Source organism: Diceros bicornis, chromosome 11, assembly GCF_020826845.1.
Source record: "Diceros bicornis minor isolate mBicDic1 chromosome 11, mDicBic1.mat.cur, whole genome shotgun sequence".
In the NCBI taxonomy this organism is placed as follows: Eukaryota; Metazoa; Chordata; class Mammalia; order Perissodactyla; family Rhinocerotidae; genus Diceros; species Diceros bicornis.
Window position 1 is genome coordinate 9422879 of NC_080750.1, and position 12071 is coordinate 9434949.

At 37.0% G+C, this 12071-nt stretch overlaps 1 protein-coding gene across 1 annotated transcript in view; it reads right to left on the reverse strand.

The window, feature by feature from the left end:
* Positions 1-1180: 1180 nt before the first annotated feature.
* The window catches only part of LOC131411604 (bifunctional heparan sulfate N-deacetylase/N-sulfotransferase 4-like), a 138316-nt gene continuing 127425 nt past the window's right edge, over positions 1181-12071 (reverse strand). The window contains exons 11-14 of the mRNA XM_058550630.1: positions 10087-10257; positions 9028-9137; positions 5424-5526; positions 1181-2771 (exon numbers count right to left, since the gene is read on the reverse strand). Of these exons, the coding sequence (XP_058406613.1) occupies positions 2652-2771; positions 5424-5526; positions 9028-9137; positions 10087-10257 (504 nt within the window). The 3' untranslated portion in view covers positions 1181-2651. The remainder of the gene's footprint in view (positions 2772-5423; positions 5527-9027; positions 9138-10086; positions 10258-12071) is intronic.

Sequence of the window (12071 nt, forward strand, 5' to 3'; positions counted from 1 at the left end):
CAGAACAATAGCAGGGACCAGTACAAATTTTTATTTATTGGATAGTGATGGGGAGGATAGTTTCCTATATTCACCAAATACAATTAATTATATGTTTAAGATATATACGTTTTATTATTAAAGGGAGTAGGAAAACTTATTCTTGTTTGATGAAAGAAGAGATAGTGGTTTGAATATTGTACATTATTTTTTGTAACAAACATGTTCTAGCATAACTACATCAGGCATTGTGTTAACTAATTTAGATATATTCTCCTTTAATGCTTATAATAACCCAATTAGTAATACTTTATTGTCTCTATTTACAGAAAAGGAAACTGACTAAAGGACGTTTCATGAATTGTCCAAGGCCACACAGCCAGTGAGAGGCAGAAGTGGGTCAGAACCCAGGTATCTGAAGTCCACTCACATGACTCTCATATCTGGGTGCACTTGTTATACACTTGGAGCTCAGGGGGTATGTGCACAGTGAACAAGACAGAGGAAAGAAAAAAGATTCATCTATTGATTAAAACCTTGGATTTCAGAGGAGAAACAACATTAGTCTAGTGGCCATACCAGCAGTAGTATTTATTCTGAAGAACGAGAACCAAAGATATGTTATGCATATACTCTATCAGTTATTTTACAGTTTCAGTAAATGCAGAGTTCTCGATCTGCTTTTCCCACCCACCTCACGGCTCACACAAGAAAATATTTGTTTGCATATATATACATATATTGAGTATATATATATGTACCCATGGCTAAGCTGTGTTCCTGTAGTTGAGATAAATCTTATATACAGGACTACTAGATTTCTTTCTTTATGAAATCATTGGCCAGCATTGTTTTTGAGGTACCTCCATCAAGCAAATGGTTAATATGCTATCTAGACACCAAAAACAGGCTTTTAAGATATTATTCCACTCTAAATTGTCTGTATAATTAAAAATAAGTCAATACTCTGGTAAACAAGTCGCTTTATATCATATTGAAACAGTGAGATAGAACAAAAACTATGTAAGGTAAATGTAAATAGATTTGTTGAAATTGGGGCAAATAAAATCTCTTATTAGACTGAGTGTTTTTTTTTTTTAGAAAAAGATACAGTGATAGAAGGAGTGTAAATTTTTCTCACTAGCATTCTTGCTTATTTATTCCTTTTTAGGCCATTGTTAAATACAAACAGACTCTTCAGTTTTTTTGAAGACATTAATTACGTCAAGCATAATTTCTCAAATTATAGGAAAAAGTAATATTACTTATAGCCTACAGAAAAATATTCTGGAGGAAGGATGGATTGATAGGTAATGTTACCAAAGCTAGTTTGATTAACGTTCTGTTGAAATTTTACCTTCATATACCAATGAAAAGATTAACAAAGCTTTAATATATCTTCATTGACAAATGGAATAAAAATCCAACCAGCATGACAATAACCTCCAAATAGGAGAGGAATCTAAACTCTACGACAGAAAGAACATCACTTCTTCTCTAGAAATTAATTTTGGGTGTCATGGCTGAGAAATAGGTTTTAGGGTAGAGAATTAGTGATGTTTCAAGAGGTAAGTTTTAGATTATATTTCCTTTTTTTAATTAGGCGTTAAAAACATAATCTTCTGCATTAGTACATGTACTGGCATATACAGAAGACCATGCTTTAAAACGATTGACATATACTACATAGAAGGCACAAGGGCCTCACACTACCTGTTAACACACATCAGTGTTTTCATTCCATTTCTTATCAATAAAGCTCTTTCTTCCATGGATAGTGAAAAAATACATAAATACTACATCAATGTCAAGTTGGAAATACCTAGATTAATAGTAGGGTAAGCTTTTGGACCCTTGTAAAGACAGCCTTACACATACTTGTTAACATTACGCAGAGGATGCACTCTCATTTTTCCTTTTCCCCCAAAACTTCTGATAGATTTTGTCAGAATCGCACTGCAAAATTCACTGAGAATGGCTGCCCTGCCAGATAAAGTAGTAATATCAGTGAATATGGAACCTTTCAGATGGTCCCCTCCTACAAGAGGAAAACAGACAGAAAACACGGGAGGTTGCAAATTCACAACTTCTTCAGCAAGTCAAGGAAATTCATAAAGAGGAGTAACAGAAGAAAATATATGTTGGCTAAATATAATAAATAATAACTGCTCGAAATGAGAGTATGGGATTATATAATTTCTTTTCACGACAAAAGCAAAATTGTTTTTCAATTAGCAAAAGGAAGATGTAAGCCCTTCATTCAAATATTGGGTTATTCCCAATCTCATTTACAGATAACTCAGTGCTTGTCTTTTCCTCAAGATTCTAATTCATCACTTGCATATCATCAGGGTTCTCAGTCATACACACAGTTTCTGAAACCTTAAGGCTGGCAGAGGAACTGGCTGTGTTATGAGCCCCACACTGGAAACTGGATAATGCCACAAAACCCCATACTATTTCCCAAAAGCTCTGCCAGGGTTTGATGCTAGCAATTGCCAATGCGTGCATATGTAACAGTTTTCATTTGATGAAAAAGATGAAAGGAAATTTATTCACACAGTCCTCTGTTGACAATCACAAGGGCATTCAGGGGATAAAAGTCGTGGGGTCTGTTTTTCTATTGAATAATCAAGTAAGCATCTCGCGAGCCTTGGTTCCTGTCTCCGGTGCTACCTCACTTTCTGCAGCTCCTGCCTCAGCCAGGATGGCAGGGGCTGCCCCAGTCTATGCAGCAGTTTGGACAGTTCCACATTATGATCTCGGTAGTAATTAGAGAGGAAAGTTCTAGACTGGAAAGCAAAAAGAAAAAGACATGAAGGAAGTCATTAGTTCATAAACGAGATTGTGCAATCTACATTTCTTAAGAAATTCTATTACAGTATAGGTATCTATAAAATATGTATTTCTTTGTATTTTTCCTCAGATGTCACTCACTTTTACCTTTTGAAAAGGTTTGGCAGAACTGTAGCTGTAAAATAAAAATAAGTCTACATAGATCATATGTGGCTTATCTACCAGATGGAACTTTTTGGCATTTATTGTGGGGTTGATGAAGTCTATGTAGCAAGGAAAGTCAATGAGAGGTACATAATGCTAAAGAAGAATGAGGTAGGGACCGGATGTGGTACCAAATCTACAGAAGCAAGCTAGAAGAAAACATACATTTCCTTTAAAATTGTAAATTCTGTAAAATTGGGCCATAGCATAAAAATAAAGAGTGAACATAAATGATCATAAAAGCTGAAATTCAGGATTAAAGAAACAACTTGCAACATTACAAAAATATTTTCTCTATTCAGGACAAGTAGATTTTTTTTTAATCATCAAGAGTTTTCTACTTCAAAAATATTATAAAGTCTCATTATAAAAATCATTATAATGGTCTTTCTTACGATTCTTACATTCCTAGTCAAGCTGGAGTGATTGGCCCTTATTAGGTGAATGATTTAAAAAAAAGGATTATCAAATATGTCAATGGTTTTAGTTTATGTTTGATTTTGTTTATGGAAAGCAGAAAATTTATAATTGGGTTTTCTTTCTGGATGTCCCTTACTTCATATTATAACCTACTGAACATAGTTCTGTGTCTCTGATAAAATAGTATCGATGAACACTTTTCCTGTGTACGCATAGGTAGCAACAGCCCACACATCGTTTTCCATCTGGTCAAGGTTACACCATCTCTCTTAAGCCCTTCCCAATACTTTAGCACGAATGAGTCTCTTTCTTCATAAAACTCCCTTAGCAACTTTTGTGTATACTGTGAAAATGGACTTAAGACAACCACATTTTGTCTTGTACCATTAACCAGGTATTTCATTACATTTCTTCCCTTAAACCAGGCTGTAACCACTTAAAATTTTGGATAAATGTTTATAGAAGTAATGGGAACATTACATTGATTTCTTGGCAGATTAAAGTGATTTCTGAAATCTTCTTGAAATTGTCAAGTTCAAAGGTACAATCTAAAGACCTTCTGGTACTTCTATTTTCATAGTAACACCTGAATCACTTCTATCCTCCCTTTGCTCACCTTGCCTTAGGAGACATGCTCATCATATCTGGCTCAGCTGATTGCTAACTGGTTTCCCAACCCTGGTCTACCTCCTCATACTATCACTTCTACTGAGAGTTTTTTTTCCCTGCCTTTTTGCAGTTTGTCCATTTGTTTTATGCATCTTATTATAAATCAGTGACCATAACTAATTTACGCTCCTATAATAAATCTGAGTTCAAAACTGTTTTATCCTGTACTCTCTCTGTGATATCATGATTTATAATAAATAATATATATTTGGCCTTTGTCCGGGTTTCTGGCACAGAGCTCCTAAAACCCTTGGAATTTCCTAAGTGGGAGAGTGATAAAGGTGTCTTTTGTTATGTTAATGAGGTAGCTTTTGGACAGTACCTAAGGATGAGAGCTAGTTGCCAGGGGAACCAACCCTGTGATTAGAGGGTTGGAACTTTAAGCTCTACTCCCCTGACTTCTAGGGAGGGCAGAGGGGCTGGACGTTGAATCAATCGCCATTGGCCAATGATTTAATCAACCATGCCTAGGTAACGAAGCCTCCATAAAAACTCCTGAAAAGGCCAGGGTTCGAAGAGCTTCTGGGTTGGTGAACACATGAAGATGCAGGGAGAGTGACACACTTAGAGAGTCCTGGAAGCTCTGTGCCCTTTTCCCATACCTTGCCCTGTGCGTCTCGTCCATCTGACTGTTCCTGAGTTATGTCCTCTTATAATAAACCGGTGATCCAGTAAGTAAAATGTTTCTCTGAGTTCTGTGAACCACACTAGCAAATTAATCAAACCCAAGGAAGGAGTCGTCAAAACCTCCAATCTATAACCAGCTGGTCAGAAGCACAGGTGACAACCTGGGCTTGTGACTGGCATCTGAAGTGGCGGGTGGAGGGCAGACTTATAGGACTGAGCCCTTAACCTGTGGGATCTGATGCAATCTCTGGGTAGAAAACGTCAGCATTGAGTTGAATTATAGGACACCCAGCTGGTGTCAAGCATTGCTTGGTGGTATGGAAAAACCGCTCTACTCACATGTTGTAATTGGTGGTCAGAACTCTTTACTCTTCATTGCTTAACCCAGTACCATGCATGGTATAGGCACTGAATACAAATATTCAGTATACGATAATAATGCTTATATATTTTCTCCAAAATCACTTGTTTAGCAAACAATTTATTTAAGTACTTTACATATTTGGAAAGGAGTTACTGTTCAGTATTTGCATTTGAATTACATCCCAACAGCAATTTCTATGGGTATCTATCATCTATCTCTGTTAGTCTGTCTATCTTCTAAGTATATAAAACTATTGATAGCAAAGAAAGAGCAGAAAAAGGAAGTAAATTTATTGTCACTAGTTTTGAAAAAGTTCCATGCACAGAGATTTACCAGAGTATCTCAAAGATTAGGAAAATACTACCTCTGGATCCATGGGTGGATATTTTCGGCCTTTGCTTTTTCCAAGGCATTTGGTCTTTCCTCCTTCCAGTAGTTGACACCAAAAGCCCTTCTGGGGATCAAACCTACAAAAGATCAAACATAAATGATTATAAAAAGTGTAATGATTATAAATTGTATATGGAATTTTGAGTGAGATAGCCTCACCAATTGGATAAAGGAAATGCACTTTCGTATGCCCTTGGCTTCAATTTAATTTAATTCAGTTCTACAAATATTTATCGAATTGATTTGAGAGAGCCTTACTGAGATTAAATAAACTATATGTTATTAAATATTTTTGAATATTTCTACTGTAATAAAAAAGACATATAGATCTTTAGTTCAATCTCATGTTGAAATTATGAACTTAAGTTCCATATTTTACCTATTCATCCATAAAAGATCAAGGACCAATCATCAGAACTACAACCCATATATAAAGGACCTTTAGAAGATTTATTTACTTATTAATATGATTTCCTGTCAATATACTAACAGATTTCTTTGAAATCATTCAATGGTAAAGTGACTGAATGTAAAGTAAATATACTTCTGTGAATACATACAGAAATTAAAGCTTTTAGTTTGGTAAAATATTGTATTTTCTTAGTCCAAATGCTTACACTTCTCAAGGAGGAAATTAAAAGTGTAAAAATATAATTTATTATATTTTTTTTCCAGACAACATGAGACATGGGCTGTACAAATAGCGAGTGGGAGATTAGACAACTCTTCATTTCTTCTGTTGAAGGCAGATGATTCTATTGGATAATTCAGGTCTCTATATTCCTAAAGAAATTCTAATGTTTTACTCTCGTGGCTGCACAAAGTTACAAAAGAAAGCATGTGTGGCCTAATTATTTTGTTTAAACTCAGATATGTAAGAATTTTTGTTTACGACTAACAAGATAGGAAAAACGAAAGAATGAACCAAATAAGAAGGGAAATTTTAAATTTATTGCTATGGGACTTGCTGCATGCATAAAACATCGAAAAGGTTTGCATTTTTGTTGCTCAGCAGATGTTTTAGAAGGATGACGCATAATTGACTGGGATGTAAAGTTAATTAGTTGCAGAATATTTCATTGCCCTGGGCCCATTCCTATAATACCGGTGCACCTGCAATTTGCCTCTGCACATATGTGAACTCATTTAGGGGGAGAGGGAAATTTTCTTCATAGTTCCCTGCCCAACCTGTTATTAGAGGCCCGATCCTTGCAGTCCAGGTTGTCCTAGTACGTGTCATCAATTAAAATTAAATACATCACTGGTTAAATGGATAAAAGGAAGACACAGTCATTTCCAACCTGGACTTTTCAATCTGTTCTTTGCCTATCACAGTCCTTTCTCTAGTTTTCATTAATTTCCCAAGAGGAAAAACAATTCAGCATGCTGTGCAAAATGAGATGGGGAAGTCGGCATAACGGTGCCCCTAAACGGCATTTTCTGCCTCAGGATGAGAATATTTAACTGCATTAAGGTAAAATACAGCTCTGGCAACAAAGCCAAGATATTTATACACATGCTGAAAGCATCTCTTTTGCTGTCAGGTGTGCTGAGGTCTCAGGCCGGGCTGCAGTCTCTCCTTGCTCTCCACGGCAGCTGCTGGGAGGCGGAGCTGAATACAACCTGAGGAAGGACAGCCATCCAGGATATTGAAAGTCATTCTTTCAGATAGGGCTGTCATAACCTCGAATACACATGATGCTGCTGTCCTGATTTCATTTATTGCATTGACAACATTATATACCCAAAGTCTAACAAAGGGCATTTATTCTTTCTAAGTTATGTCAATCCACTCTTTTATAGTTTCATTTTAGGAGGCATGAAATTGTGAAATTGAGATGCAAAGCCTTTCTCAAATAACTGTTAGACAACTTCGAGGACATGAATTGGCTGCCGTACAAGTTCTTTTATTATGCTGAACATCACTATAGTTATTAATTTTTGTGATGTGAGATATATTAAAAACCATATATTCTGTACTTGTTTGTAATCCCTTCTTTAAATGTATGATTTTACAGGTTTATTGAACCATAAGCAACTATTTGTAGTAAACAGGACAGAACCATTCCCTGAACTTCTGCAGCGAGGCAGGGGAGGTTGAGCCAGCATCAATAACCATTACTGGAAGATGTGTTATAAGCAGCTCCATCCACCTCATCAGCAGGGGCATGCCTTGTGTTGTTATTTCCATGTGTAGGGAAAAACTTCATTAGGGTTGTTTTAGTGGATAAGGAACAACCCAATCTTATTACTGCTTTTCCTGTCCCTCCATTACCCTCTCTAATTGTCTAATTGCTGATTCTAATCTGCTACAAACTGGAAAGTTATATAATCAGGCTTGTCAGAATTTTCTCTAAAATGTAATAGGTTTTATATCAGGCCTTGTGAGGGAGTCAAGGACATGCCCTTTTAAAACATGTTTTGGCTGCTTGGAGGTTTTGCTTTTGTTTTTTTGTTATTTTGCTTCTTTACATTTTTTTTCCATTTTTAAATTACCAAGTATATGGTTTTATTTTACCAAGATGACTGCAACAATATCTCCCCGCCCGCACTCTTTTCTGCAGAATGCCCTTGCCCCTCCCCATCAAGAGAGGGAGGCTCACTTCCCTTCCCTTGGATTTGGACTGGCTTTCCTGACTTGGTTGTAATCAGTAGGATGCGGAGTAAGTGACGCTGTGTGACTTGCAAGGCTAGGTCAGAGAAGGCCAGGGCTCTCTCGGACCATGCTCCCTTGACACATCACTCCCTCTCAGAAGACAGCCACTGCACTGTGAGAAAGCCACAAGGAGAGGACTCGGCCCGTTGAGCTCAGCCTTTGAGCCATCCCAGTCCAAGAGCCAGAGATGTCAGTGAGGAAGTGAAGAAGCCTCCGGATAACTCTCGTCCCCAGCCATTCGAGTTGTACCCAGATATTCACGTCTTCCCAGCTGTGGCCCCAGGTATTATGAGCAGAGACAAGCTATCCGGCTGTGTCATGTCTGAATTCCCAGCCCACAGACTCCATGGGCATAATAAAATGACCGCGGTTATATGCCGGTGAGTTTGGGATGGTCTGTCACGCAACAATAGATAACTGGAACATTATACGTGATTGTATTTGGTTATACATAATCTAATAAATATGGAGTGAAACATGAATGTATCCCTTTCCCAATTCTGCCTGAAGTACTGCTCACCTTCACAGAGCAACAACGGCCTCAGCATTTCTTTTCTAACCTGTAAATTACTTGGAGGGAAAGACTGCATTATTTTCACCTTTGTAACCTCAATTTCTAGGACACTTTCTGCACAGAGTAGGCATGTAAAAAGATTACTTAACCAAACTTATATTGGGAAAAACCTCATAAAATGAGGAATTCGTGACATATAAAATGTCTATAAGATTATAAGGTAAAGTATTCGTGGTCTTCAAAAGGGAGACACAACATGAATAATGAGAATATTCCTTTGACTGCTTTTGAGTAGCATAACGATGTATAAATTCATAGCTAGTATTAATGATGCTATATACACACCTACCACTGATAATTTATGATGGCAAATAATGGAAGTGAAATCGAGCATGAGAACAGACTCACGTTAGTGCTTCAGAGTAATTATAATGAGGTGTAACTCCCAGAAACTTCTGGACTTCATCCATCACTGTAGCTGGGTCAGATCTCAGCTGCTGTCCATCAATAATTAGCAACTGTAAAGTCAAAAATAGTCACTATGTGAAGAACAAAACTAAATTAAATAGATTGAGCTGCCTTCCTTGACCTAGTATGACATTAATCAATTAGGTCAGTGTGAAAAGGAAGAAAATATGCCCTACTTAGAACACATTTTAATGTTTACTATTCTCGTGTCCTTCCAAATAAACAATTAAAGTTTGCCATAAGCATCATTTATAACCCTTAACTAACATGATTGTAAATCAGAAATAAACATAGACACTCTCTCGATTTAGTTGTTCCGTAGAAACATGATTTTCCATCTGTCGTGCAATCAGATAATTATCCAGCCTACGAAATCCAATGAACTAATAATATTGGAGCCAAGGGCTTGGAAATAGTGGGCACACAGATGAAAATTACCCATCTATTCTCCTTACAAACTATGACAGAGAACTCAGCTTCTAGCTGTAACCTGATCTGGGATGCAGAATATAAACGATATGGACACTTCCCTCAAATCCTTATTTCTTGTTCTATCCCACGTCCCTGGAGCTGATATAGCACTTCCCATTTTGACAGTCTAAGGCATGACCTCCTTCTTTCTCTACAAGAGTCCCACAGGACAGACTACACATGAGTATCCCCACACGGTGTTCCATAAAGGTATTGTCTAACTGGCTGCTCTGTTAGTAGTTGAAAGTTACTGCCTATGAATCAAGTGATGTCTCTTGTGTGAGGACTTAGGGCTTTGACACCAGCTACTATCCAAAAGAAGATCCCAAGAATGTGTTTCACAGCCACTTAACAAAATTTTAATACTATTTTTGACACTAAAAACATAAAAGTCCACATTTCTTTCTTAGGTATGTTCATATCTGATTATAAATCCCTATCTGTGGCAATATTAATTCATATTCTCTGTTTGTGAGTGCAACACAATCATGATAAAATAAACAGAAGAAATTAATTTCAGGACATTACCTGAGAAGTAGCAAAGTACGTTAGCCATCTTTCTATGTGGACCGCATACCATCCAGGTACTAGGCATCTCCTCTGCAAAGTCTTTAGGTCAGATGGGGCCCAATGTCCTGTTGTAATAACTTCATAGAAATTAAACCTCAGGGCAGCTGGATCTTCATGTGATCGTTGGTGCTTTAACAAGAAATCAATTGTAAAATTAATTTTCTTTATGCCTGCACAAGGATGTGTGCATGTGTGTGATGTGTGTGTATGTGTGTGTCTTTTATTTCCAAAAAGTAATGAAAAATGACTAATTGATTTTCGAATGAAAAGGTAAAAAGTGCATGTATTGAAAGCTAGGCATTGGCATATTGCTCATTTAAAGTACAAGCCTTCCATATACATCAAGTAGTATGCAGACAGGCCTGTGGTTGTCCTCACGTCTGGAATGTTTAGCTGCAAGGCAAGAAACAGAGAACAAGGATTTTCTTCATGAGTCTGATCAGAAATGGAAAGATACCAGGGACCAGACAAATCAAGCCTGATGAAAAGAGATTTCAATTGGCAAGAGTGGGCTCACACACTACTGTGCTCACTGTTTTATTACAGCCGCCCTCGAGGGTTCTGACATTTCCCCAGTATCCCCGTGTGGCAGGTGCTGTGGGCACAGAGAGAGCAGATGTCTATTCCCAATGCTTGTTTAGGTGTCATATTCCTGTTGATGCTGCCCAGGGTCCTTTCCTTTTGCTCTCCCCAGGGTTTCCACCTAACCCTGCTGATTCCCCAATACTGCTTCCCTGCCTCTTTTCAGTACCACATCCTCTCATCAAACCATCACTGCTCACGCACAACAGCCCAACACAATGAGAGATCAAAAGTTAACAGTCAATACGATTTCATGAGCATTCAATACGCTCCTCACCAGACAAAGAACTGCAATAGACTCTGGAGATAAAGAGATATGAGTAAGATATAATTGCCATCTTCAAAGAGATCAAAATCTTGTACGAGAGACAATAGATTAACAGATTGTAATAAAGTCCTGTCTTTGACTAGAGGTATCAGCTATTTGCTGTGATAGCCAGACCAATAAATGATTAATATTGAATGAAAGATGAAGGGATCTTTTTCAATGGTTGAAGCTTTTGAGCCAAAATTTAATGAGACAGATTTTGATAAGCAAAAAAAAATAAGCATGGAAACTAAGAGGACTTTGTCTCTAAAGTAAGTTTGAGTGAAGGTGGATGAGGTGTGTGGGATGGATGAATTGATTTTGTGAGATATCTAAAAGTGAAGATAGAGAAAATTTATTGCAAGATAAGGATGGAAGGATATCAAGGCCAAATACAATTGTGCAATAGCAGACCTAATATGTGAGTTAGAAATAAAAATGACTAAAAATTAAAGATAATTAGGAAGTGGTGAGTGGTTAAAGAGTAACTAGTGAGTGGTAGATTGGTGGAACTAATAAAAACTTTTGAAGCCCTCTCCTTGTATATTTACTGACATTCTTATATGTATATGTATTATGCTGAGTCCATCGAGACTACACAATACATCTAATTGATATAATGTGTAGAAACTATATAACTTGAATAAATATAAACATACTATTGCATATTAATACATTAATGCTAAAATTTCTACTTTAAGCTGTGATAATATGGAACTTGATCTTCTCTATATTGACTTACACCAGATTAGGACCAACTTCTCTTTATATTTCTGCAACTAAGATTAGCATTAAAAATATGACCAGAAGTCACAAAGGGACATATTTTAGGAAAAAAAAAATAGCACTATATCTCTTCTGTGAGGCCCATTATAAAAATATGGGGTAGAAATTACAGTGGCAGGTGACATTTGTAGGAGTTTCTGCATTACACCTGCTGAGCTTTGGATTTACGGTATTTACCGAATAGACAGGACCAGCTAAGTAACAGGCTGCATTATTTTGAAATGTGGAGCAGTTTGCGGACCCTACCTTTAGCAGTACAGCAATAAAC